This window comes from Stylophora pistillata, chromosome 7 (genome assembly GCF_964205215.1).
Source record: "Stylophora pistillata chromosome 7, jaStyPist1.2, whole genome shotgun sequence".
Classification (NCBI taxonomy): Eukaryota; Metazoa; Cnidaria; class Anthozoa; order Scleractinia; family Pocilloporidae; genus Stylophora; species Stylophora pistillata.
Window position 1 is genome coordinate 22,488,217 of NC_142525.1, and position 23,658 is coordinate 22,511,874.

Sequence of the window (23,658 nt, forward strand, 5' to 3'; positions counted from 1 at the left end):
GCATAGATTTTCGACATGTTGGTCGAAAGTAAGCTGGCTGTCAATCGTGACACCTAATAGTTTATGCGAGTTCACTTGTTCAAGTTCAGTAGAATTAACGTTTAACTGCAGGGTGGACTGTTCCATTTTCTCGGCTAACCGATTACCAGTGACAAGCATAGATTTAGTTTTGGTTTCATTAAGGATCATTCTGTTGTCAGCTGACCAATTCAAGATTTTATCATTCGGTGCCCCCTCTCGGTTTTGCCTGGTAAAAGCCATGCACGTTTAATGTAATGCAAGGTAGTGCTTCAACTACCGAGAGAGTAGTTATAAAATATGATTCATTTTGTGAATTGAACAGGTCGAAGTGTTTTTAACAACTCGTAATTGAAACACACCTGCCACCATTGTTTAGATCCGTCAGTAAATGTTATCTTTCTTTTATTTACTTTGAATTACAGCCTCTAATCTCGGAAAGAAAATGAACAACATAGAGGCAGTCATCCTTACTGTCGGCATAGGTATATTCGTTGCTGATTTCCTGCGAAACATTAATTGTGTTCATAAATCCATCGACTTGTGCAACGAATGTTTAATCGTTGTAAAGAGTAACTCACAGACAAGACAAGACCGCCCAATCTACCGCAGAATCTTAACCACCATTTTCCTGGGGTATCGTGTTCTGGCTGATTACATAAATGCAGAAACGTATGCCAGAAAACTGATTACCTTACACCGTGAAATTGGGGACACAGTCAACGAGGGAAATATGTACGCAGCCTTAGCAGAGATAAGACGGAGTCAGAAAAGGTTTCAAGAAGCAAAAAGACTATATGATAAGGCTATTGATATCGCATTACAAGCTGGTGAAAAGGAAAGACAAGCAGATCTTTTTCGAAAAATGGGAAAGATGTCTTGGAACCTTTGTGAATATGGTAAAGCTAAGGAATATTTTGATAGAGCACTAGCAATCTACGTAGAAATTGGTGACAGAGCAGGAGAAGCTATATTGTTGGGAAACCTTGGAATTTTTAATCGCTCACTTGGTAAATTTGGTAAGGCCAAAGAGTATCACGAAAAGGCACTTATGATAGGAACCGAAATCGGCGACAAAGCCGAAGAAGCATCATCGTGCACTAACCTGGGGATTGTGTTTAGCTTACTTGGCGAAAACGTCAAAGCCAAAGAATTGATCGAAAAATCCATAACAATGAAAATAGAAATTGGCGATAGAGCTGGACTGGCAACATCGTACGGACACCTAGGAATAGTACTTAGCTCGCTTGGTGCACGAGAAAAGGCCTTGAAATGTCACGAAAAAGCACTTGAAATAGAAATTGAAATGGGATACAAAGCAGAAGCATTTTCTTACGAAAACCTTGGAATCGTGTTGAGCCAGCTTGGAGAATATTCAAAGGCTAAAGAATATCTCAAGAAAGCAACTGTGATGAGAATTGAAATTGGCGACAGAGACGGAGAAGCAACTGATTACTTAATCTTAAGCGATCTCTTTCGCTCCCTCGGTAAATTCTCAAAGGCTACAAAATATCTTAAAAGAGCACTTGCAATCAAAATTGAAATCGGTAACAAAGCAGAAGAAGCCATGTGTTATGGAAACCTTGGAATATTGTTTAGCTCCCTTGGCGAATACGTCAAAGCCCAAGAATACCACGAAAAAGCACTTGCGATTAGAAGCAGAATTGGCGACAGTGTAGGCGAAGCAACAGATTATGGTAGCCTCGGGGTTTTGTTTAGCCGTCGGGGTGAGTACAACAAAGCCATAGATTACCATGAAAAAGCACTTGCGATCAGCACGAAAACTGGCGACAGAGAAGGGCAAGCAGCAAATTACGGAAACCTCGGAGATATATTTAGTTTGCGTGGTGAGTACTTAAAGGCCATAGGCTATTTCGAGAAAGCACTGGAAATCACCATTGAAATGGAGCAAAAAGCAAGAGCGGCAACGTTTTACGGATACTTGGGGACTGTGTTTAATTCCCTGGGTGAATATGTCAAGGCTAAAGAATATCTCGAGAAAGCTCTTGCAATTAAAATTGAAATCGGCGACAGAGCAGGAGAAGCAACAGTATATATGCTTCTAGGGAAATTGTTTAGAAGCCAAGGTGGCTATGTCAAGGCAATAGACTATCTCAAAAAGGCGTTGGCAATAAAGGTTGAAGTTGGCGACAAAGAAGGAGAAGCAAAATTCTACGAACATCTTGGAACTGCATTCAGCACAATTGGTAAATACAACATGGCCATAGAGTGTCACGAAGAAGCAATTGCAATCTGGATCAAAATTGGAAACAAAGCAGAAGAAGCTTCACCTTACAGAAATCTAGGGATAATGTATTCTGAGCGTTGTGAATACGTCAAGGCAATAGAGTTTCACGAGAAGTCACTTGAGATCAGCACCAAAATTGGTGACAAAACAGGAGAAGCATCATCGTACGGTAACCTGGGCACTACATTTGAAGGGCTTGGTGAATACGTCAAAGCTAAAGAATATTTTGAAAGAGCACTTGCGATCAGAATTCAAATCGGCGACAGATCAGGAGAATCAGCATCTTACGCAAATCTAGCAACAGTATACTATTCTCTTGGTACATACATCAAGGCAATGGAATATTTCGAAAAAGCGCTTGCTATGAAAACTGAATTCGGCGACAGAGCAGGAGAAGCAAATTTAAAAGGAAGCGTAGGAACTGTATTGGCCCTACTTGGTGACCACACGAGGGCCAAAAAATGTTACGAAGAAGCACTTGCCATCAGTGTTACATTTGGGATCAGAAGCATAGAAGCCGGTCTTTACACCAACCTTGCAAATTTACATCGACTTCTCTGCAATTACGGAGTTGCGGAAATGTATTATGAGAAGGCATTGCGTTTAGCCAAAGATATTGGCATGGGTAAGACGGAGTTAGACGCTTTCCTTGGTCTTGCGATTTCAAAGTTATCACAGGGAGCCTTCCAAGAAGGCTATTCCTATCTCTTACACTGCATTCAAAAATTTGAAGAGTTGCGAAATTTCCTCAGCGTCAATGATGCCTTTAAAACATCATTCCTAGAGAGGGCCGGTGTATATCCCTACGAGGTCCTGAGTTCAGTGCTTTCTTTTCGTGGAAATCATCGGGACGCTCTTTATGTCGAGGAGCTTAGGCGAGCAAGAGGCCTATCAGACTTAATGGCAAATCAATATTCTATTGCACCAGACATCACAGCCGACCCAAGCTCATGGTTTGGAATTGAAAACATTTTAAAGAAGGAACAAAAATGTGTTTGCCTATACATTTCACTCCATCGTGATTATGCGCGTTTGTGGATCTTAAAAACAAACGGAGCCATTCATTTCAAAGAAGTTACAGAGGGGGACTCGTTTGTTCAGGCTGGAGGGGATGTACATTTGCGAAATTTTTTGGCTAAGACCTTCCGGAGTTTTGAGTGTTTTCCCAGTGAGGATTGTGAAGATCGATCCCTACGTATAAGTGAGCCGAGCCCTTATTCACCCAATGCGGAGAACGGGACAACCTCGCGCCTAGTAGAGGAAGAAGACAAAGAAATGGGAGAGGAAATTTCAAGTCTTTCTTTGTGTTACAAAATCTTCATCGCTCCAATCGCTAATTTGCTTGAAGAGGCCGAAGTCATTATTGTTCCTCATGAGAGCTTATACAAAGTTCCATTTGCAGCCCTGGGCGAAAAAGAGGGAAAATGCCTATCGGAAACTTATAGAATCCGCATAGTTCCTTCTTTGACAACACTCAAACTAATTCAGGACAGTCCAGTGGACTATCACAGTGAGTCTGGTGCGCTGATAGTGGGTGATCCACAGGTGGGCTGGGTGATGTACAAGGGAGGTCATGTAAAGTGGTCGGAATTGCCTTGTGCTAGAAAGGAAGCTCAGATGATTGGGCGTCTTGTGGGCGTTACACCTTTGTTGGGAAACAAAGCAACGAAGAAGGCAGTACTCGAAAAGATATCTTCAGTGAGTCTGATACATTTTGCTGCACATGGTGATGCTGAAAGAGGAGAAATCGCCCTTTCTCCCATACTTGACCCTGGCATTTCTGGCTTTTATCCGAAAGAAGAAGACTATCTTTTGACAATGTCTGACATTTCCCGAGCCAAAGTCAGAGCCAAACTTGTAGTTCTTAGCTGTTGCCACAGTGGAAGTGGACAGATAAGAGCGGAAGGAGTTATTGGAATCGCTCGAGCTTTCTTAGGATCCGGTGCTCGGTCCGTGCTGGTTGCATTATGGGCCATATCAGACAAAGCAACAGAAAAGCTTATGAGTTGTTTCTACAAGCATCTTGTCGGCGGGGAAAGCGCCAGTGAATCACTTCATCAGGCCATGAAGTGGATGAGAAATAACGGCCTTACCAGAGTCTCTGACTGGTCGCCTTTTGTGCTGATTGGTGATGACGTGAAAATTAAAATCAAGGCTTGAGAGTACCACTAAACGGGTAAATAAATTGTTATTTCTTGTTACATCCTAGTGGTCTAGAACGCTATTTTAGCCTTCCAACGCCGACGATAAAATGTAGATAGTTCTGCATTTTTCTTTAGCATACTGAATTGACCAAAAGGCTCAGAAGGTTGTTTAAAAGGGATCAAAATTATAGATTCATAGCCAACCTTAATATGAACATAGTTAAAACTTATGTTTACTGTGGACCATCATACGACCCCAATGTTTAGAGTGCCTTTAATGACTCCTGATCGAAAGCCACCCTTCCCTTCTGTGCTGTATTCGATTTACGTTTACATTAATTCAGCCTCGCTTCCGTTCATGATTCGATGTATAATCACTTCCGGTAATGGCGACGACACATGTTAGAAAATATTAAAAGTTCTGTGTAGAATCCAAGAATATATCTCCGTTTCTCGTGCCATCCGAACACCACATGGTGTCAGGAGTGAACAAGAAGATATAAACTGTGTCCAGAACGGATATTTAGCGATCAGTGATCAGGAATTACGCGGAAATATGGCTACGAATCTTCCACCACCGAAAGCTCTTTGTCTATCGGGAAATGCAAGTGAGAATTTCAAGTTGTTCAAGCAGCAGTACGAATTATATGTGAACGCCATTGGATTATCTCATGCCAGTAAGGAAAGGAGAAGTGCTATACTGCTAAATCTCGCAGGTGAGGAGGCGCTGAAAATCTACAATGGCTTCACATGGGCTCCAGCTGTAGGTGACCCCGAAGGGGAGGAACATGTACCAGGAGAGGACAAACTGGATCCGGAATTAATTCTGGAGAAATTCCAGAGGTTCTGCACGCCGAAAACAAACATTACTTATGAACGTTACAAGTTTCACAGGTATACGCAATCAGAAGGTGAGAGTTTCGATAATTTCTTATCACAAATTAACACTCTCGTGTCTACGTGTGCCTACGGTGAACTAAAGGACGATTTTGTCAGAGATAAGATCGTATTGGGTATAAATAGTGATAAGGTCAGAGCACGGCTGTTGAGAGATGGTGAACTGACTTTAGAAAAAGCGATAAATGAGTGTAGAGCAGAAGAATGTTCTGGAAGGTGGGCTCAGGATATAAAAGGAGAGACTTCTAAAGTGCAGACAGTTCAACATAGGCGGAAAGGAGGCCCTCGTGACAAGGGACCACGTAGTAACGGGCAGCAAAGAAGTGCATCAAATTGCTCCCAGGCATCGAATAGCCGGTCATGCCGGTGGTGTGGAAAGGAGGTGCACCCCAGAGAAAGATGCCCTGCAAAAGACAGTAAATGTAACAAGTGCAAACGCCCAGGACATTGGGGCAAGGTCTGCAGGAGTAGCAAAGAAAAAGGGTCTGTACAAGAGGTAGCAGAAGTGCAGTCTGACTCAGATGAGTACTACTTCTTAGGAAGCATCAGTGATGAAAGTTACTCTATTGAGAGTATCAACAACAGGAAACGCAGGAGTGCATGGTTTACGGAAGTCCAGGTGTCAGGTCAGAGCCTGAAATTTGCTGTTGATACTGGAGCAGATGTGACAGTCATTCCCAAAGCTGTGTATGATACACAGTTTTCACACTTCAATTTGCAGAAGCCTGACAGGCCTCTTAGTGGCCCAGATCAAAGCAACCTTTCAACTCTTGGATTCTTTACTGCAGAACTAAAGAAAGGTGATCAGACAATCACAGAGGATATATATGTGTTCCCCAAAGGCTCTCTATTGCTAGGTAGAGACGCTTGTGCAGATCTAGGTGTCGTTAAGTTCATTGGAAAAGTTACGTCAGATCCTATCCAGTCAGCGGAGTTCGGATCAATGTTCAAAGGCTTAGGAAAGCTAGAAGGAGAATATAAGATTAAGATCGAGCAAAACGCAGAGCCATACAGTGTGATGACTCCCAGGAGGATATCTATTCCACTACGTCCTCTAGCCAAAGCTGAACTTGACAAGCTTATCGAGCTAGATGTTATAGAACGGTGCACAGAACCATCGGAATGGTGTTCTCCTATGGTCGTGGTGCCTAAAGGAAATGGCAAAATGAGGATCTGTGTGGATCTCACGAAGCTTAACGAAGTAGTGAAGAGAGAAAGAATCATGCTCCCCACAGTGGATTATACAATTGCTCTGATGGGAGGTGCTAAGGTTTTCTCTAAACTGGATGCCAATGCGGGCTTCCACCAAATCTGCTTGGATGAAGATTCAAGGAAACTGACCACGTTCATCTCACCATTTGGTCGATTTCGATACAAGCGAATTCCCTTCGGTATCAAATCTGGCCCTGAGAAGTTTCAGAGTGAGATCTACCGAATACTAGGTGGTCAACAAGGTGTGGTATGTCTCATGGATGACATTGTCGTGTTCGGAAAGAATCAGGAGGAACATGACGAGAGACTCGTACAGACATTAACACGGCTGAAAGCAGCAGGTGTCACCTTGAATAAGGATAAGTGCCAATTCAGCAAAAGCCAGATTGACTTTCTAGGTCATCGGATCGGAGTTAATGGTGTGGAAAGCTCTCCAGAGAAGGTTGAGGCTATATTGAAAATGCGTGCTCCAGAGAATGTGAGTGAGGTAAGAGGTCTGATGGGTACAGTGAACCAGCTCATGAAGTTTGTACCCAACCTTGCTACTATGACACAACCTCTACGTGAACTCTTGAGCTCTCACAGTGCATGGTGCTGGGGTCCAGCACAGGAACAGGCTTTTAAAGAGATTAAACAATGCTTGACGAGCAGCCCAGTGTTGCAAATATATGATCCTTCACTGGAGACCAAGGTGTCAGCAGATGCGTCTTCATACGGACTTGGCGGAGTGCTTTTGCAAAAGCACGGTGACAGGTGGGCGCCAGTGGCGTATGCGTCCAAAAGCCTTCTGGATGTAGAGAAAAGGTACGCCCAGATTGAGAAGGAGGCCTTAGCTAGTACCTTCGCATGTGAACGATTCACAGATTACATTCTGGGAAAGGATATTATACTTGAGACTGATCATAAGCCTCTTGTACCACTGCTATCCACGAAGGAGTTGGATCAACTACCCGTACGTATTCAACGAATGAGAATGAGGCTCATGAGATACTCGTTCACACCTGTTCATGTGCCAGGAAAACTGTTGTACACTGCCGACACGCTATCTCGTTCTCCAACACCAGCCAAATCAGGTGACTCATTTCATGAGGAAGTGAACTTATATGCTCATCAAGTCATAGCTGGAATGCCTATCAGTGATAGCAAATTAGATGATATTATGATCCATCAACAGGAGGATGAAGCATGCAGGCAAATTATGAACTATGTAGCTGAAGGTTGGCCTGAAAAACATAATGTCAAGGGTTTAGTCAGCCCTTATTTTGCTCATAGAGCAGAGCTGACAGTGGTTAAAGGGCTGTTGATGATGGGACCTCGAGTCGTTATACCATCGTCTATGAAATTGGAAGTCCTGGATAAGATCCACGACGGTCACCAAGGGATTGTCAAGTGCAAGGCATTGGCCAGAAACACAGTGTGGTGGCCAAGCATGATGAAGAATATAGAGGAGTTAATTGAAAACTGTCGCAAGTGTCAGTCTAACAGGAAAAATCCTCCAGAACCTCTAGTTCCTACCATGCTCCCACAACGACCATGGCAATACATAGCCACTGATGTCTATGAACTCAATAAAAGACTGTATTTAGTAATGATTGATTACTACTCCAGATGGATAGAGGTAGCTAGTCTGAGTTCAACTGCCTCAGCAGAAGTCATAGACAGGATGAAACGTGCATTTTCCAGATTCGGAATTCCAGATCAAGTAAAATCTGACAATGCCAGCTACTATACATCAAGGGAATTTAAGATGTTCACTTTAGATTACGGGTTTCGACATGTCACTAGCAGCCCAGGTCATGCTTCAGGCAACGGTGAAGCAGAGAGAGCAGTGCAAACAGCTAAACGTCTCCTAGCTGGCTCTCAAGATCCTTATCTTGCTTTGCTACAGTATAGAGCGACACCATTGGCTAATGGTTATTCTCCAGCTGAGCTAATGATGTCAAGGAGGCTCAAAACCAAAGTGCCGGTGGCCCCGTCTCAGCTGTCCCCAAACCTTGTGCAGAATCATGCCCTACGTCAGTTTGAAGACAATCACAAAACCAAACAGAAGCTGCAATTCGATAGAAGGCATTCAGCGAGGCCTCTTGTTCCCTTAGAGAAGGGAGATGAAGTGATGGTACAAGACAGAGGACAGTCTGGAATAGTAGTGGAGAAGTGCACACCTCGTTCTTATGTGATCCATACGGACACTGGGTCATATAGAAGGAATAGAGTACAGATCAACAAGATACCACCCCCACCCCCAGCTGCAGCTACATCTCCAGCCAAACCCACACCGGTGCCAGTACCTCCATCACCTAAACTTCCTTCACCCCAAACAGCTAACACTGCAGAAGGAACTGGCACATCAAAAGTGTACACCAGATCTGGCCGTCAATCTAAGCCCTCATCTAGATTGAAGGATTATGTGCCATAAGTGAAGTTATACTTTCTGGCCAGATTTTCTCTGGTTTCTCAGACAGAAAGTCATAACTATGAACGCGTATTCTAGTGTGTGTGAGACTTAGTGCAGTGACAAATGACAATAGCTACCCAGGATGTGTTTCTTAACAAAATGACGATTACTTGAGGACATTTGATTGACGTTGTTTTAATTTTGAATTTCACGCTAGATAAGAAACAAGTATGTCTAAGTAGGTTTCTCTTTCATTATCTTAAAGGGGGAGATGTGCTGTATTCGATTTACGTTTACATTAATTCAGCCTCGCTTCCGTTCATGATTCGATGTATAATCACTTCCGGTAATGGCGACGACACATGTTAGAAAATATTAAAAGTTCTGTGTTGAATCCAAGAATATATCTCCGTTTCTCGTGCCATCCGAACACCACACCTTCTTCACCGGAAAAGCTGAGTCCCTCTTGTCATTTCAATTTTGCTATTTTCTGTTAGGCTTTGCAACTATATTTGGTCATAACAATTGAGCATTTATAGTCACAGTAACACGTTTCAATATTAGCTAATGAGTACAGGAACCCATTCTTTATTTTTACTCACAAAAATCTTCACTGTTACTCACAGCTACTCCTTTAATAGTCCAACAAGGCTTGACTTTAGGGATCAGAGGTGACAAAAACTACTGGAGCTATTTAAGCTGGATGGTTTGAACGTAGCCTCTTAGAGGCTCAAAGTATGTCCTTTCTTTTGCAAAAAAAAAACTTAAATACATCTAGTGCTGATAGCATTAGTGAATCGTGTTGACTAAAAATTGAATAAACCTCCAATTAAAGACCTCATTTTGTGTCTCAGGAAAGAGGACTTCATCAAAACGAGACGAAACCATTTACAGGCCTAGGCAGGCAAGAGAGGACCCGACTTACTAGAAAACTTGTCAAGGTTTACCTACAGTTTCGTAAAAAGGGAGTTCGAGTGTTTTTCTGTTCACACCCCTAAGGCAACATACTAGGTATGTGATTTAATGCATTATCTAGCGAATTTTTTTGATACAATGCTTGACAAACACCCAAACATTTCTATTGTCTGCGTTGGCGATTTTAATCGCCTGGATCTCACGAGACTGAAACGCATCACTGGTTGGAACGCTTTGATGGATTTTCCAGCACGTGAGGATTCATTCCTGGATAATTGTTTTACAAATAGGCCAGATCTCTTTGGAAAAACTTACCTTATAAAGATGCTAATCAAGATGGATCACCTTGGATTTATCGTTCCAGCTGGCAAGAAACTTAAGCCTATTCGTCAGAAAGTGCAATTTAGGGATTGTCGTGAACACCGGAACAAGCTCTTTATTTGGCCCTAGCTTCGGAAAGCTGGGAGGAAATTTTGGAGGCGGATATTATTGAAAAATCGGCGAACATCCTAGAAATGAAAATCCTGTCAAAGTATTAACAGGTGCATGCCTTTACGAACGGTTACCTTGTCAACGCGTGATCCAAGATGGATAACACCTCTAGTTAAATATTTGCTACGAGTCAAATCTCGCATCTCGCTTTTACGCATCGATCAACGTAAAGAACTTAGTAGAAGGGTGTCAGAGGTTATTGGCGAAAAAATGCAGTAGGATGCTTTTGGAGGGCAAGATGGGGAGTAAAGAATGGTGGGAAAATGTAGACTTGATATCTCAACGCCGGCGATCCACAAACGTTTCACTGGATACTGAGACCGCCCAAGACTTGAATGAGTTCTTCGACGAACTCTGTACTGACAGCGATTACGTTGAGCCAACGTTACTCGAAATTAGTCCTGAAGTGAAAGTCCCGGAAATTAGTGAACGATATGTATGGAACACATCGACAGATAGATTCACTCGACAGAATTAATAAATCAGTTTGTACGGTGGACAGGCCAATATAGAATGAAGTCAAACTCAACAAAATGTAAAGAGCTTATTATGTGTAAAAAAAGTATACGCTGCCGATGCCTACAATAGTATCTTAGGCATACCACAGACTAGTGAAATCATCATTCTAGGCCTCAAATTTCAGCCGAAATTTCAAATTCAGCTCTCATCTTAAAGAAAAGTTATGTAAAGCTAACAAATGCTTATATGTCGACAGATGTCTGCGAAAAGAAAACTGTAGCCAAGCAGAGGTAGACCAGTTATTCTCATCCAAAATATTACCTAATCATGATTACTTATGCTTTATCTGTGTATGGTGCCTCTGAGTCAGATCTTACTGTAGCCCAGCAGTTTTTAGACCGATGTTTTAAACGCAGATATACATCTAAGAAATTAGAGATACATGAGTTACTCAAAGCGCAGGATCACAGAATTCATAGGAAGGTTTTTAGTATCCCGAACCACCCTCTTACAGCGAATTTCCCCGAGACCAAGAATACAAGATACAACTTAAGGAATAAATTTTACGCTATGCCAGCCATTAACACGGACCGTTTTAAGAATACATTTTTCAATAGAATTATTTTTAAGTATAATGTAGTTTAAGTATAGTGTACATTTTCCAGTTGATTTTTTGAATTTATTTCTATTAATATATGAATCTTATTTAGAGGCATAATTATGTAAACAGCCCCCTATTGCTGCTATATTTCAATGTAGCATAAGATATGTAATTTTATCTTTTGAGCAATATAAAGACACTTACTTAGACGCTTTCTTACATCCAGTCCATATTTGTTCCACTGAGACTTCTTTTATTAGACAACGTATTAGAAGTGACAGACTTTCTAAACAAGGCTGAGCTAAATCAACGGCGAAATAAGCCGGCTTTTGGATACATGTTAGAAATCAGACTTTATTGATAACAATTTGTGTAAAGTTTGTGAGGGTTCAAGGATGTTGCTTTCATAGTGATGTCATCCAGGAATGAGTTCCAATCTTCAAAGGCCAACTGTGCGTGAACATCTCAGACTGTACGAAACTTACGTCAGGTGAATATCATACCCATAAACTTAAACATTACTCTTAGGCGATCGTAACCTTCACAGAATAATAAAGGGAGAATCATTTAGTTTTTTCAATACAGAGTTTCGCTTGCTTAATCGTTTGCTTTTGTTCTTAAATTAGTTACTTTTTTTTATTACCGGTGTGCCTTTTTTCAAAGCTATCAAATCATACTACTTACAATTTCTTGGTATACACCATGCAAGTAAAAATTTCTCATCATTCGTGTCCAACTCTAAGGTCAGTGATAACCCAGGTACTGACTCACCCCCGAGAAGCCCTAGAGGAACAAAATAATCCTTTGCTTCACTATAGTGTCCGCAGATGAAACTTAATCCATAAACGAAAGGGTTCATACCCAACAACATAAATAAAGTAAAGATTTGTTTAAAATTACATAATGGTGAGTTTGTTAATCTTTCAACCTCAAATTCTAAGAAGAGATGTCAAAATAGAATACCTTGTTCACAAAAGTGAATGGGAAGAATTCATATTAAGAATCTAAACAGTGAAACTTGCAATGGTACTGTTTGGGGCATGGTTTCACCAACAAGACGAATTTCACACTGTTGATGAAGAAATAGTAGTAGTAGTAGTAGTAGTAAAGTAGTAGTAGTAGTAGTAGTAGTAGTAGTAGTAGTAGTAGTAGTAGTAGTAGTAGTAGTAGTAGTCGTAGTAGTAGTAGCAGTAGTAGTAGTAGTAGTAGCAGCAGTAGTAGTAGTAGTAGCAGCAGTAGTAGTAGTAGTAGCAGCAGTAGTAGTAGTAGTAGCAGCAGTAGTAGTAGTAGTAGCAGTAGTAGTAGTAGTAGTAGTAGTAGTAGTAGTAGCAGTAGTAGTAGTAGTAGTAGCAGCAGTAGTAGTAGTAGTAGTAGTAGTAGTAGTAGTCTTTATTGAAAGAGGGTAGCACATAATAGTTAAAAACTAATAAACTTGTGGCCCTCTAATAACGCTGTAGCAAATGAAAAAGCGCCTCCAGACTATGTACCAAATTTTATGTTCCCATACTTGCTAAAGAGCGAGCCTGAACAATCTCTATTAGGCAGAAACAGAAACCAAAAATAATTTGCCTTCCTCACCAAAAATCTTTATCAAGGAGAGCTTCCACATTAAAAGGAACCTGAAACGTTTAGGAATCTTATACAAATACAATAATCTAGACTCACTCAAATGCACTTTGTTAGAAATCACAATTTTAATCAAATCTGCCACGAAACCATTAACGTACATGAGACAAATAACGCTCAAAACAACTGTTAAAACAAAGCTGCCGGGATGCCTGATGATCAATCACAGAGGCAAATGTTAAGCCTCTTCATGCTGCTGAACCTTCTCTCAGCAGTACAATAGACACAGGATGCGCGCGAGGAGGGTCTTGATGGCTACATAAATCCCAGGGTAAACTTCTGGGTTGGCGGAGTCCAGCGTTTTCACCAAGGTCTGCGGAATGCCTCCTTCATTCGAAAGCCACTTATGACGCCACCTAGTCACCTTGCGTTTGAATTGATCGTGGGACATATGCATGTCTACGCCCTAATGGTCATAGATGACCTCTACGCCTTTTTCTGTCAGGTCTTGAAGGTTTCCTGAAATTCGAACTTGACATTTAGAATAAATGTAACGCATACATAAAATGAAATGTAACGGTATCAACACGAGAACAAGCGAGTACCCGGTATCAGATGTTGTGCCTGCAAGTCTGGTGAGAGTTTCACTAACAGTCTGTTAACTTCCGACACAAAATAATCTAGAAATGGATGGTACAATACCCTCTTCTAATAGGCGGAAGAAGTATCTGCCTCAACGTTTTCACGGCGTTTCTGCCTCCCAGCAAATCGAGTATACTACGAAGACAAGCCGAGGTGAAAACAACGCGTTCGGCTTTACCATTCAGCTTGTTACCTGCTCGCTAATTTCGCTTAATGCATCATTCAAGATTCGTTCGACCAATAGATCAAGTCGCTTCACTAGAAACCGACATTCGGGTGTGGGAAAAAACAGTCCCTTATTTAGAAAAATATACGTCAAAACGAAACAAGCGCCGTCAATGAGTTGAGGCAATCTATGCTTTTTTTTAACAATTATCTTTTATTTTTTTGTCTTTTTGTTTTTTTCATTTTGCTATTTTATTATTAATTTTTTTTTTTTTTTTTACCTTTTTAAGCACGCACGTGCGTACGGTACGTACAGGAAACTATGTCTCTGGACAGAAAATTGCGTAGGTTTGTGTTAAAAATTTTGAAATTTCTGAAAGTAAATTTAAGATCATCTATTGAGCAATAATATCAAAAATTATCAACACTGAAAAGGACATCAACTGTTCGAAAAAAGAAGCGAAAACTAAGTTAAAATCTCATGCATTTACGTGACCCGTGTGGCAGATTTAGCTTTCTTGAATTGTTGTTTACTAAAATTGACTACCAGAAATTGCGTAGCTTTGTGTTGAAAATGTACGATTTCAAAACAAAATATTCTATTACGCAACGCTTTTGGGACATATCAACACTTCATAATAATATTTAACGCTCTAATGAAGAGTTCCCAACGTCGCAAAGCCTCCCTTGAAGTCAGAATTACTCAGTTTTATTTTCAGCCATAATTCGCATTGCGTTTGGGAATGAATTCGTCAACCCTAAAACTGATTTCGTTGCTTTATAGAGCTACATGCTCATCGTTTTTCAGCAAGAGTGTTATTTAGCATGTTTTATTTTCATTAATAGCTCCAAAAGGTCTTTCTCGATCGGGATAAAACGAAATATCAATCTTGAAAGTTTTGAAACCTCGCGGCTGAACTCGACTGAAACATTTCAACGACAATGACGTCAGCCTGAATCGTCTCTATGAACTTTCCACTGTTTTTCATAAAATATCAATCAATCAGAACTTGCGTTATCGTGTAGCTATGTTGTAGACGGAATCGCCATAAATCTTGAGGGCACGTTCACTTTACAAGCAGTTTTTGCTCTCTCGTAAATGAGATGTTCAATATATATGTCAATGAAAATCCAATTAGTTTCACTCTAAAATCTTATGGAAGCAAAAACACGCCAACCTTTCCTTGTCGGCGAGCAGTTCGGGGAATTCTAGTCGAGAATATCCAAGATTTTTTCACTTAAACCGCGTAGTGAGAGATAAAGGGTTAAAACGGAGTAGACAGGTAGTTAAACTGAATTTTGAATAGAATCGTTTGATAATGTTAGAAAAATAAAAACTTTTTCGTTGTTTTTGGCGTTCGAAATGTCCTCTAAATCAAAGGCCTTAACAATTAAAACTTGTGGCGCTATTTGACAGGAGAGGAAGGTGTTTCAGTTATCCAGGGTTTATAGGCAAATATAAAAATATTTTGGCCAATGAGGGTGCGTGTTACTTAAAAAAAATCAACATTGAAAAAAAATACAAAAAAATTAACGACCTGCGTTGTAAAAGGTATAGTATCCAACAATAAAAATCTATCAAATGATGAGAATTTAAGTAAGTTTTTTTTCATAATTTTATTCAAGACCGGTGATTTAAAGTTCTTAAACGCAGCCAAAAAATAAACCTTAACACCCATTGTTTTCAAAGCTTCTATAACCCAAATGAAATTAAAACCACAATAGCCATAAATTCTTTCGACTGAGACACAACTTCTTGTAAAATTTCGGGCGATTTGATCGCCTTTTGCGAAAATCTCACTTTTCCTTCGGAGGATTCATAAGATATTAATATACTCTCTCTGCTTCAATTTTAAAGACGACAAACTTCCCAGGTATATAATAAAGGCAACATATTCCACCACCAAAGCGAACTACTAAAAAAGAAAAAACCTTATTTAAGTCTGAACTAGTCCAATTTTCCGGTCCTGCCCAAGGAGTAGTAGTTAGACCACCATCAGCCTGACAGCATGTCCAGCGGTCGTTTTTGAGGTACGTCCTGTGATGGTCACCAGCACATCATTATGAGCACCACGGGTAGCTGATCTTGGTGCCTTGAATCTGACAGAGAAGAACCTTTTCCTGTCCTTGTGAACAGTGATGGTAGAGCGGCGAAGGGGAACTGCAAATTTTAGGTGATCTTTGACGCTGATGGCAAAACTCTCTGTTCGTCCATTGTTGTAGGCCACAAACATCACGAACCCACTTCCTCCGGCCGGTACTGTATACTCGTTCCTTGCGTATTGAACTCTGATCAACGCATTGCTGGGATACACCGTGTTACGCCCATACCTTTCAAAGGCACGTCCGGTTTTGGTCTTTCCTTTCACTTTTAGCATAAATGCTACGGTAGGAGGGATGAATGAAGCTGAAAAATGGACGCCTTTTGTCCCATGAGGTTTAGCAGTGGCTGTGTGTAAGCGTTTCCCATCTTGGCTCATTAAATCTACGCTTAATGACTTTTCGTTGATCTTGTTCACCCCAGCAATCGTGATGATCACCACAGCTTTCTTTCCTGGAATGAAATTGTATATTTTTAGCGAGGAAAGTAAGTTTTCCTATTCCGTGACACGAAACCAATGATAAACGAGCTAGGTCCTTATTTCAAATCTACTAATTATTTTTTCATTTATTTTCATTCTATTATCTGTTTTAAACCTACTATAATAGAGAAGGAAATAGCGTTGGTACTAGGGGTTACCTAAAGAAATAGTTCTTTTTAAAAGAATTGTCGCCATCAGCTAACCTGAGGCGTATGTGCTCCATTCCAAAAACGAGGAAATTTGTGTTCCCCTTCAGAATACTTTTTCTAATTTCCTTCCCTTAAGCCGGTAGAAGCGTGCGATAGCGTGTATTTTACTCATAACTTGGTCTTAAAATCCCAGAGGCCCCTTACTGCTTGAGCTTATCCAACTTATCATAGGATAAAGAAAAAAGGATTGGCATTCAACCCTGAAACAATTCGACGGGTTTCCCTTACACCCCTGAGTTAAGAAAAGCGTTGTGACTGGAAGTATCAGCCAACTCTTAGTGATGATCTTTCGCCTTTGCTAAGTTTTGAGATAGCTCGCATTCATGACTTTTGTGCGATACACTGTCATTCACTCAGATGATTGACCCATTGTACTAACCTAGTAAGGGATGTGAAACTGGTATTGGCTTGTTGCTACCAGTAGTTGGAATCATCACAAAGAAGTACTCAAAGTCAACATTCGTTTTACTCAAGCCTTTGATCTGGTAAGTATGTTTTCCGCCTCCTACCACTGTCAGTTTCCACGTTCCTGGCCTGGGGTTGTGGATTTCATAGATAGCTCCCCTGGACAAAGATATCTTGCCTGAGTTGACGAGTGCCCCTCTTGCGTCCCTTACATAAATGCTCGGACGATTTCTTTCGGTTGAGACTGAAATTATGATACTTTCAACGGAATCGTCGATAGGGATATGATATGTGTAAGAAGAGCCCCTTGGACTTCGGCGCCTTTTTCCACTTGGACTTTTACTGTTTCCTTTTGCAATGCAAGTTGTTCCTCCAAGTGCGGCTCCAACGCTACTAGACAATTTCCTCAGTTCATTGGCACTTGATAGTTTTAGCATTTGACCACCAGTTTCACATGCTAACTCCTCAAATGGTCCATATGAGGATTTGCCGCACAAGTTGCCCGTAGTAAAGAAATTTATCGTGATACCCATCCCTCCAACAAGTTCTTGGATTTCCGCGAAGTTTTCTCTCTTGTCTTTGTCAAGTGCTGATGCGTCAGTGAAGACATATAGGGGAGACCCGTAATTTGGATTTTCAAGCATAGCGTCAAGGATGCCTTTAAAGGTCCGCTCAGGACAGTCTCCGCCACTATGAGCGCGAAGAGCATCAATGGCGCTGATAAACTGGTTCTTCTCAGTGGCGCTTTTGTAAATCACTGGTCCGGTTCCTTGAAATATACAAAATGTATGAATAAGTTGTTTCTCATAGCAAGTTTAAGTATAACCCCAAATTCCAATTCAACCTGCTAACCTATTAGTTGAACAGCTCTCTACATGCCAATTGTGGTTCTTGTTCTTTTTTGTGTTTTTGCTTGTTTGTATTTTTCTTTCTTCCTTCTTTTAACAGTATGTACATTAAATGCACAACTGAAGAATATCTGAAGTTGTGTTTTGAATTCACGTTTACCAGCTTAGTCTCCGCTCGTTCTTTGTTAGGATGAGAAAACCTTTGATTTTTTTTATTTTTCAATAACCAAGTATTCAAGATAATTTCTTTTTAGTCCTATCTTACCTCATATTCCCCGAAAAATGAAATAAAAAATCTCTTTATAGGAGACGGGAGACTATCACATATTTTCATGCAACCGCGTACGGTGAAACCTGTATTATGTGGTCACCTCGTCTTAGGCAGCCGTGGTCACCCTTAATTTACCGAGTCCCAACTGTTCTCCACCTGTATCTAACGGTCAATTGAAGCACATCAAATAAAAAACCAAGAACAATTTTTCAAGCAAAATTGGATCCATGTTTATCTTCCAAAACTATGTAAGTAGTATTTCTTAGCGAGGCATTGTGAATTAAGTTGGCAGCATATACCGTTTTTTATCGTTTTTTATAATATTGCCAATCTGTGGAACCTATATTTAGCCGTCAACCTTTATTTAGCGGTTATCCTGTCACGCATTCCTCGTGGGTGACAGCTTAATACAGGTTCGACTGTATCCAAAAAGTTTGGATATATCAACAAAATTGAAATGGTAAATTGGCCACCCTAACGATTACAACAGCTGACGTTTCGAGCGTTAGCCCTTCGTCGGAGCGACGAAGAAGGGCTAACGCTCAAAACGTCAGCTCGAAACGTCGCTCCGACAAAAGGCTAACGCTCGAAACGTCAGCTTTTGTAATCGTCACGGTGGCCAATTTACCATTTCAACTTTGTTGATGTATCCAAATTATTTCGTTACCCCAACCGACGCAGCCCCAAACAGTTTCTTTAGAAACTATCAGCCTTTATTCAATTGTATCCAAAAAGGATGATTTTATAAATAGGACGGGCAACAGAGCCCGAGAAAGGCTTTCAAATATAATTAATTTATTATTTAGGCCCCCCTACAAAAAGACTTGATTTTAATGATCGGACTCGTGGGAAAAAGAAATTTGGATCCATATTTTGGGGCGAATGATTATTCAGGTTTAACTAACGATGCTGCTTTAATCACTAGTTATATATAGTTATCCATACCAGGATCGTTGAATGCAGAGAGAATAAAGTCCACTGGTTCATCTCTTTTATGATTTACAATTGATTTTGCGATGTCCTTAGCCGCCTGAATTTCATCACTCATGCTTCCAGTATCATCAATGGCAAACATCAACGTAACCTCACCATGGACACTCAAAAATCTTTGGAATTCCGAATTTCCAAGCTCTTTTTCGATGGATTTCATAAAATTTTTCACCGCGTTAGTTGAAGATCGCCGCTTTCGACCTTTTTTCTTGTTCAGTTCTATCACCGTGTACAAACCATGGCCAAGGGACTTGCGTGCGAAGATGTAGTTGCGTTTCTCGGTCGCCAACTTGATAATTGATTTTATCTTTGCCAGTCGCCTACTACTGTGATGATTTCGTGAACCAGCTGCCTGCGCCTCATAAACAGCCCGTTCAATTTGATCAACTGCTTCCAAGAACTTATTGGATGGCGTGGTTCGCTTTGCAGGTGGAGGTGGAGGTGGAGGTGGAGGTGGAGGTCGTAGCCGACGATAAGTTGACCCTGGGAATCAAAGAATCATAAGTCACAGTCGAGAAATACAATTCTGACTAAATATTTTTGAAAAGAAAACGATTTTTAAATTTATATCATCGAAAGGGACTTCTTAATTCTGCTTTTCTTACGATATTTCATTTTTGTGACCCGTGCATCTTAAGCCTGTGCGGCGAAAATCACCGCAGCTTTTGTTGTTGGAGAGTTCAACGAAATTTCACCTCAATTATTTTTCGTTATTTCATTCGAAACGTTTCGCACGAAATTTCGTTTATTCTCACAAATTTGGGTTGTCGATTTCAATTTTTTTCTTTGCACTAAGAAATGAATTCATTTAATATGATCAATGTCTCGAAGTTCACTTCGTCCTTGTGTTTAACATTTATTTAGTACTGTGATCATTGATTGGGGGAAAATGGCAATGGTGACGAAGTGGCACAGGCATCCTGGATAAGTTAGAGTTCTTTGATTTCTTGAATCAGGATCGCTTACAATGTAATTGCTATGGTTGCTTCTAGTCCCCCTGGCTTGTAGAGAATTTTATCCAGTATAATAGCTGTTGCTACGTAGCTGTCTTTTGAGTGTTCTACTACCCGTGAAGTTAGAGTTGTTCGGGAGTGCCTGTTAATGCCTATAACATCTACTATCGCGGAATGACTCACTGAGGTACAAGTGGACTGTAATCTGTTGGAACTCAGGCTGACGATTGACGTATGCCACAAAAGTTATCTCTACATCCACTGCTACTTGTGCACGAATTGCATCGTTATTTTGAAATACAACACAACTTCTAGAATCGACCAGCGAGCTTTAACACGAAAAAATACACGATGTTATTTTGATTCCCACACTTATTTGTTTCCGGATCGGACAGAATGCGTCGATTATATTCTTCGGCTTTTTTAATTTCCATACAACGAAGTATTCTCGTAGAACTTCGAATATATCAGCTTAGTCGGTCTGCTTGCCTAGATTATTGAGTACAAGTTGCGCGAGTCTGCTCCATATTGTGCTTAAAGTTCGACGAAAGGGAGAAATTCTTTTCAGTATGTCCGCGGAACCGGCGCAGTTTACAGAGGGAACAGCTCGGAGAACATCTCATTACCAGCGTGGATCTTCAAATGATCTTCTTCGAAACAAAACGCTTTCGATAGGTTTTCGGTATCTTGCTCCGGCTACAATAAGCCTTACTTTTGGTTAAGACGGTGGTTCCCTTCAGAATCAGCGATCAGATCTTTTACAAAGGGTGTTTTTTCGGGGGGGAAGGGGTGATAACAGCGTTAGGCGCATTCTTTATCTGTGGTTGTATCACCGTCATTTTCTTTGATAGAATTGATTTTCCTGGAAATGATCTTCTCAACCTACTCTAACCGCAAAAATGGCATCCTCGGAAAATATTTGCAAGATTTATTCCGGCCATGCTTTCTCCACTTCCAAGCTGTTTTCTCCCTCTTCCATACGAATTTTCAATAAAATGCTTACCTCTCCTGTCCATCGTTGATTGTGCAGTTGATTGAGAACTTCGGCTTTCACCGAAGAAAGCTATAGTTAATGCCTTATCACTGAGCTCGCTTAGTGTAGAGAATGACGAAGAGAAAACGATGCGTGACTTCCTTGCGAAGTGTGCGTTGGCACACTCTTATGGTTAAGCTTGGCAAGAAGTGTAGCTGACTTCTTTACTCAGTCGTCATTTGGGTAACAAAGTCGGCAACGGTTTCTTCGTTCGCTGTTCGTCTCTGACTCATACAGGTCTAATTGATAGCCCACTTACCTTTACACGTTTGCTTCTCGCTAGAAAGGCCATTTGCGCATTTACATACTTCATATTCGATATGAATCTACGTGTATGTCTTTATGTGTGTGTTAAAATAGGTAGTTCAAAATGTCTGAATCACTTCTGCATTTACAAGCAGCAGATCACCTACATAACGTTGGTAATCATCCAGACCAAATAATTTCGGTACAATTGTTTTTTAGTGCGCCAAAATTGAAAGACTTGTGTCATTCTCGCTTGTGATCCTAACATTTTATCCACTTTGACAAAAAATCATGCATTTTAGCAGAAGCGAGGAACGAAGGTGTCGGTTGGAAAAATGAGTTTTAATAAAAAAAAAATAAAATAACGCAGAACAAATACTCACTTCGGCGGCGGCGACCCCATGAAGATGACCGCCTAGCGGCGTGGACTGAAGCGTAGATTTTCGGAATTGACGTCGGAAGGGAAGAACTAACACCAGATGAAAAAGACATCAACGCGTTCCTGGTCTCGTCCAATGAAGACGTGTAAAGATTCTGAGTAAAAACCATATGCGAAAGCGTCGCCAAAAGCATGACGCTGGCAGCTGCCTTGAAACTTAGGCGCAATCGAGTAATAAAAAACGAATTTTGAGTTTGGGTCCCCATCACTTTTAGCCTAGCCCTAGCTTTTTCGCACTTCAAGTACGGATCGTGTTCTAGCTGAATTTAAAGGTATGTGTTTGGATAGGAGATTAGCCGGAAAAGTGAACTCGTTAAATTTAATTCAGTGACACTAATTGCAAACCTAATTTTTTAGCGAGAAAAAAATTGAATCTATACAAAGGTTATTTGACGGACATCCGATCAAAGCCACCAATTAGTTCGTTTCTAGCGTTGTAAGTTGATACAGTCCAAAAGGTTTTTACTCGTACGAAACGCAAAATAAATGTTATAAGCAGCGTTTCTCAATTTTCTTTCCATAATATCGAGTTTTAGACCGTGACCTTGTTATTTCAACGACTTTTTTTAAACGTTCGAGTTGTTTTCGTGTGTATTTACACAAGTTCTCGACATTTTACCGCTAACATAGTCGCTTTACGACTAACGTTCCTTCGTAATAGATATGTATATCGTTATAAAAAGGCGACGAGTTTAGAGATTTTGATAGACTTAAATTATTCGAAGCAATAGACGACGGTAAATGATTGGCAACAATGAGCTACAAACCTCACCGGATGTAATTTATTTCAGTCTCTCGGTTGATAAATAGTGTCAAAATTTATTAATCTGTTATAATGGTACTCAATCCGCACGTGGCTATTTATCTAATTATTTTATTTTTGATTTCGTTTTAATCGCCTTGCGTTGGTGTTTTTATCCTTTTTGTCGCATTGTTTTTGTTGTATTGTTTTTATGTAAATATTTTCGAGTTTTAGTCAGTATATCGCTAGCATTCGATTGTATAGATTTAAGCACGTGTTGAAAAATTTTTACTTTTCAACTTGAAATTACTGTCGAACGGTCAAAACGTCGTTGTTTTATAACGTTAATCTTCATAGTGAAGTTATTAACTCACTGTCTATTAGGTGCTAAGCGTGATTTTGCACAAATTGTAAGATTTACTCTCAAAACGAGAAAAAAACAAACCAAAAACGAAATTAACAAATGGTGTTTGTCGGCTTCTTGAGACGGTTTCATATCGATTAAATTTTCACAGAAAATAAAACAAAAACTGTTTCTCGAGTGTTTTCAAGAAAACTACTCGGAAGATGCATGGTTGTCCCTAAAATGTTCTAAAAGTTATTTCCTTTTGTTCTTTGGGTTAAAAAAATTCGCCATGCGAAAATCGTTGTTAAAAAATAAGCCTTGAAGGCAAAAATCGCGCGAATATTTCTCTTGTGCGAACAGACCAAATTAAATACAATTTATTCACGAACGAAAAAAGATGACGTGTAAAATTTGAAATCCTCGATTGAACTAACGTTTTAGCTTTAGTGCACTCGGCAGTTCTTTGAGAGGATCCTCCGCAAAGTCCAGCGCCCGCCGCTTTGAAGAGAAAACTTCCATCTGATAGCGCGGAGGCATACAAGGAGATTCCTACTTTCGATATTCGTTATATCACGTACACTACCTAATATTGTTATACGTCTATTGTTTGATGATCTCTTAATTACTTCCCAAATGGTCACAGCCTCAAAGCGTCTAATATCGCCTCTTTAGACTGATTTGTGGTTGCTAACAAACTGTAACCAAATAAATGTGACTAAAGGCAATTTTCACGCACGGTTGTTAAGAAAACTAAGACCCCGAAAACTAAGACCTGAGACCTAAGACTTACCTGCTGATCTCTGTTTGACAGGTCTTCAAATTTCAACCAATCAGCGCACG

General features: G+C 40.4%; 2 protein-coding genes and 1 pseudogene across 3 annotated transcripts; 2 read left to right on the top strand and 1 right to left on the bottom strand.

Annotated features, from left to right (window-relative positions):
- The first annotated feature begins 448 nt into the window (after positions 1 to 448).
- LOC111329896 (uncharacterized) lies at positions 449 to 10,216 on the top strand. Of its 2 annotated transcripts, XR_015990046.1 has the most exons (3): positions 449 to 4,442; positions 9,769 to 9,925; positions 10,120 to 10,216. XR_015990046.1 is itself a non-coding variant. In XM_022934658.2 (2 exons), the coding sequence occupies exon 1, from the start codon at positions 464 to 466 to the stop codon at positions 4,424 to 4,426; it is 3,963 nt and encodes a 1,320-aa protein (XP_022790393.2). In that variant the 5' UTR covers positions 449 to 463; the 3' UTR covers positions 4,427 to 4,442; positions 9,769 to 10,216. The 2 variants fall into 2 exon arrangements, 1 of the variants encoding a protein (XP_022790393.2); XM_022934658.2 differs by having other exon boundaries at positions 9,769 to 10,216.
- A 124-nt stretch (positions 10,217 to 10,340) lies between these two features.
- LOC148727118 (uncharacterized) lies at positions 10,341 to 12,285 on the top strand (annotated as a pseudogene).
- Positions 12,286 to 15,352: 3,067 nt separating this feature from the next.
- LOC111329904 (von Willebrand factor A domain-containing protein 7) lies at positions 15,353 to 22,119 on the bottom strand. The gene is made up of 4 exons (XM_022934663.2): positions 21,675 to 22,119; positions 19,015 to 19,542; positions 16,925 to 17,719; positions 15,353 to 16,308 (listed from the first exon to the last, which is right to left on the bottom strand). The coding sequence occupies exons 1-4, from the start codon at positions 21,934 to 21,936 to the stop codon at positions 15,740 to 15,742; spliced, it is 2,154 nt and encodes a 717-aa protein (XP_022790398.2). The 5' UTR covers positions 21,937 to 22,119; the 3' UTR covers positions 15,353 to 15,739.
- Between the last annotated feature and the right edge of the window lie 1,539 nt (positions 22,120 to 23,658).

Bases quoted from the DNA above. Each gene is read 5' to 3' on its own strand.
- LOC111329904 (XM_022934663.2), bottom strand. From the start codon at position 21,936: ATGGGGACCCAAACTCAAAATTCGTTTTTTATTACTCGATTGCGCCTA. The intron at 19,543-21,674 runs GTGAGTATTTGT...TTTGATTCCCAG, and splicing joins ATGGGGTCGCCGCCGCCGAA to GGTCAACTTATCGTCGGCTA. The intron at 16,309-16,924 runs GTTAGTACAATG...ATTTCATTCCAG, and splicing joins AGTTTCACATCCCTTACTAG to GAAAGAAAGCTGTGGTGATC.
- LOC111329896 (XM_022934658.2), top strand. From the start codon at position 464: ATGAACAACATAGAGGCAGTCATCCTTACTGTCGGCATAGGTATATTC.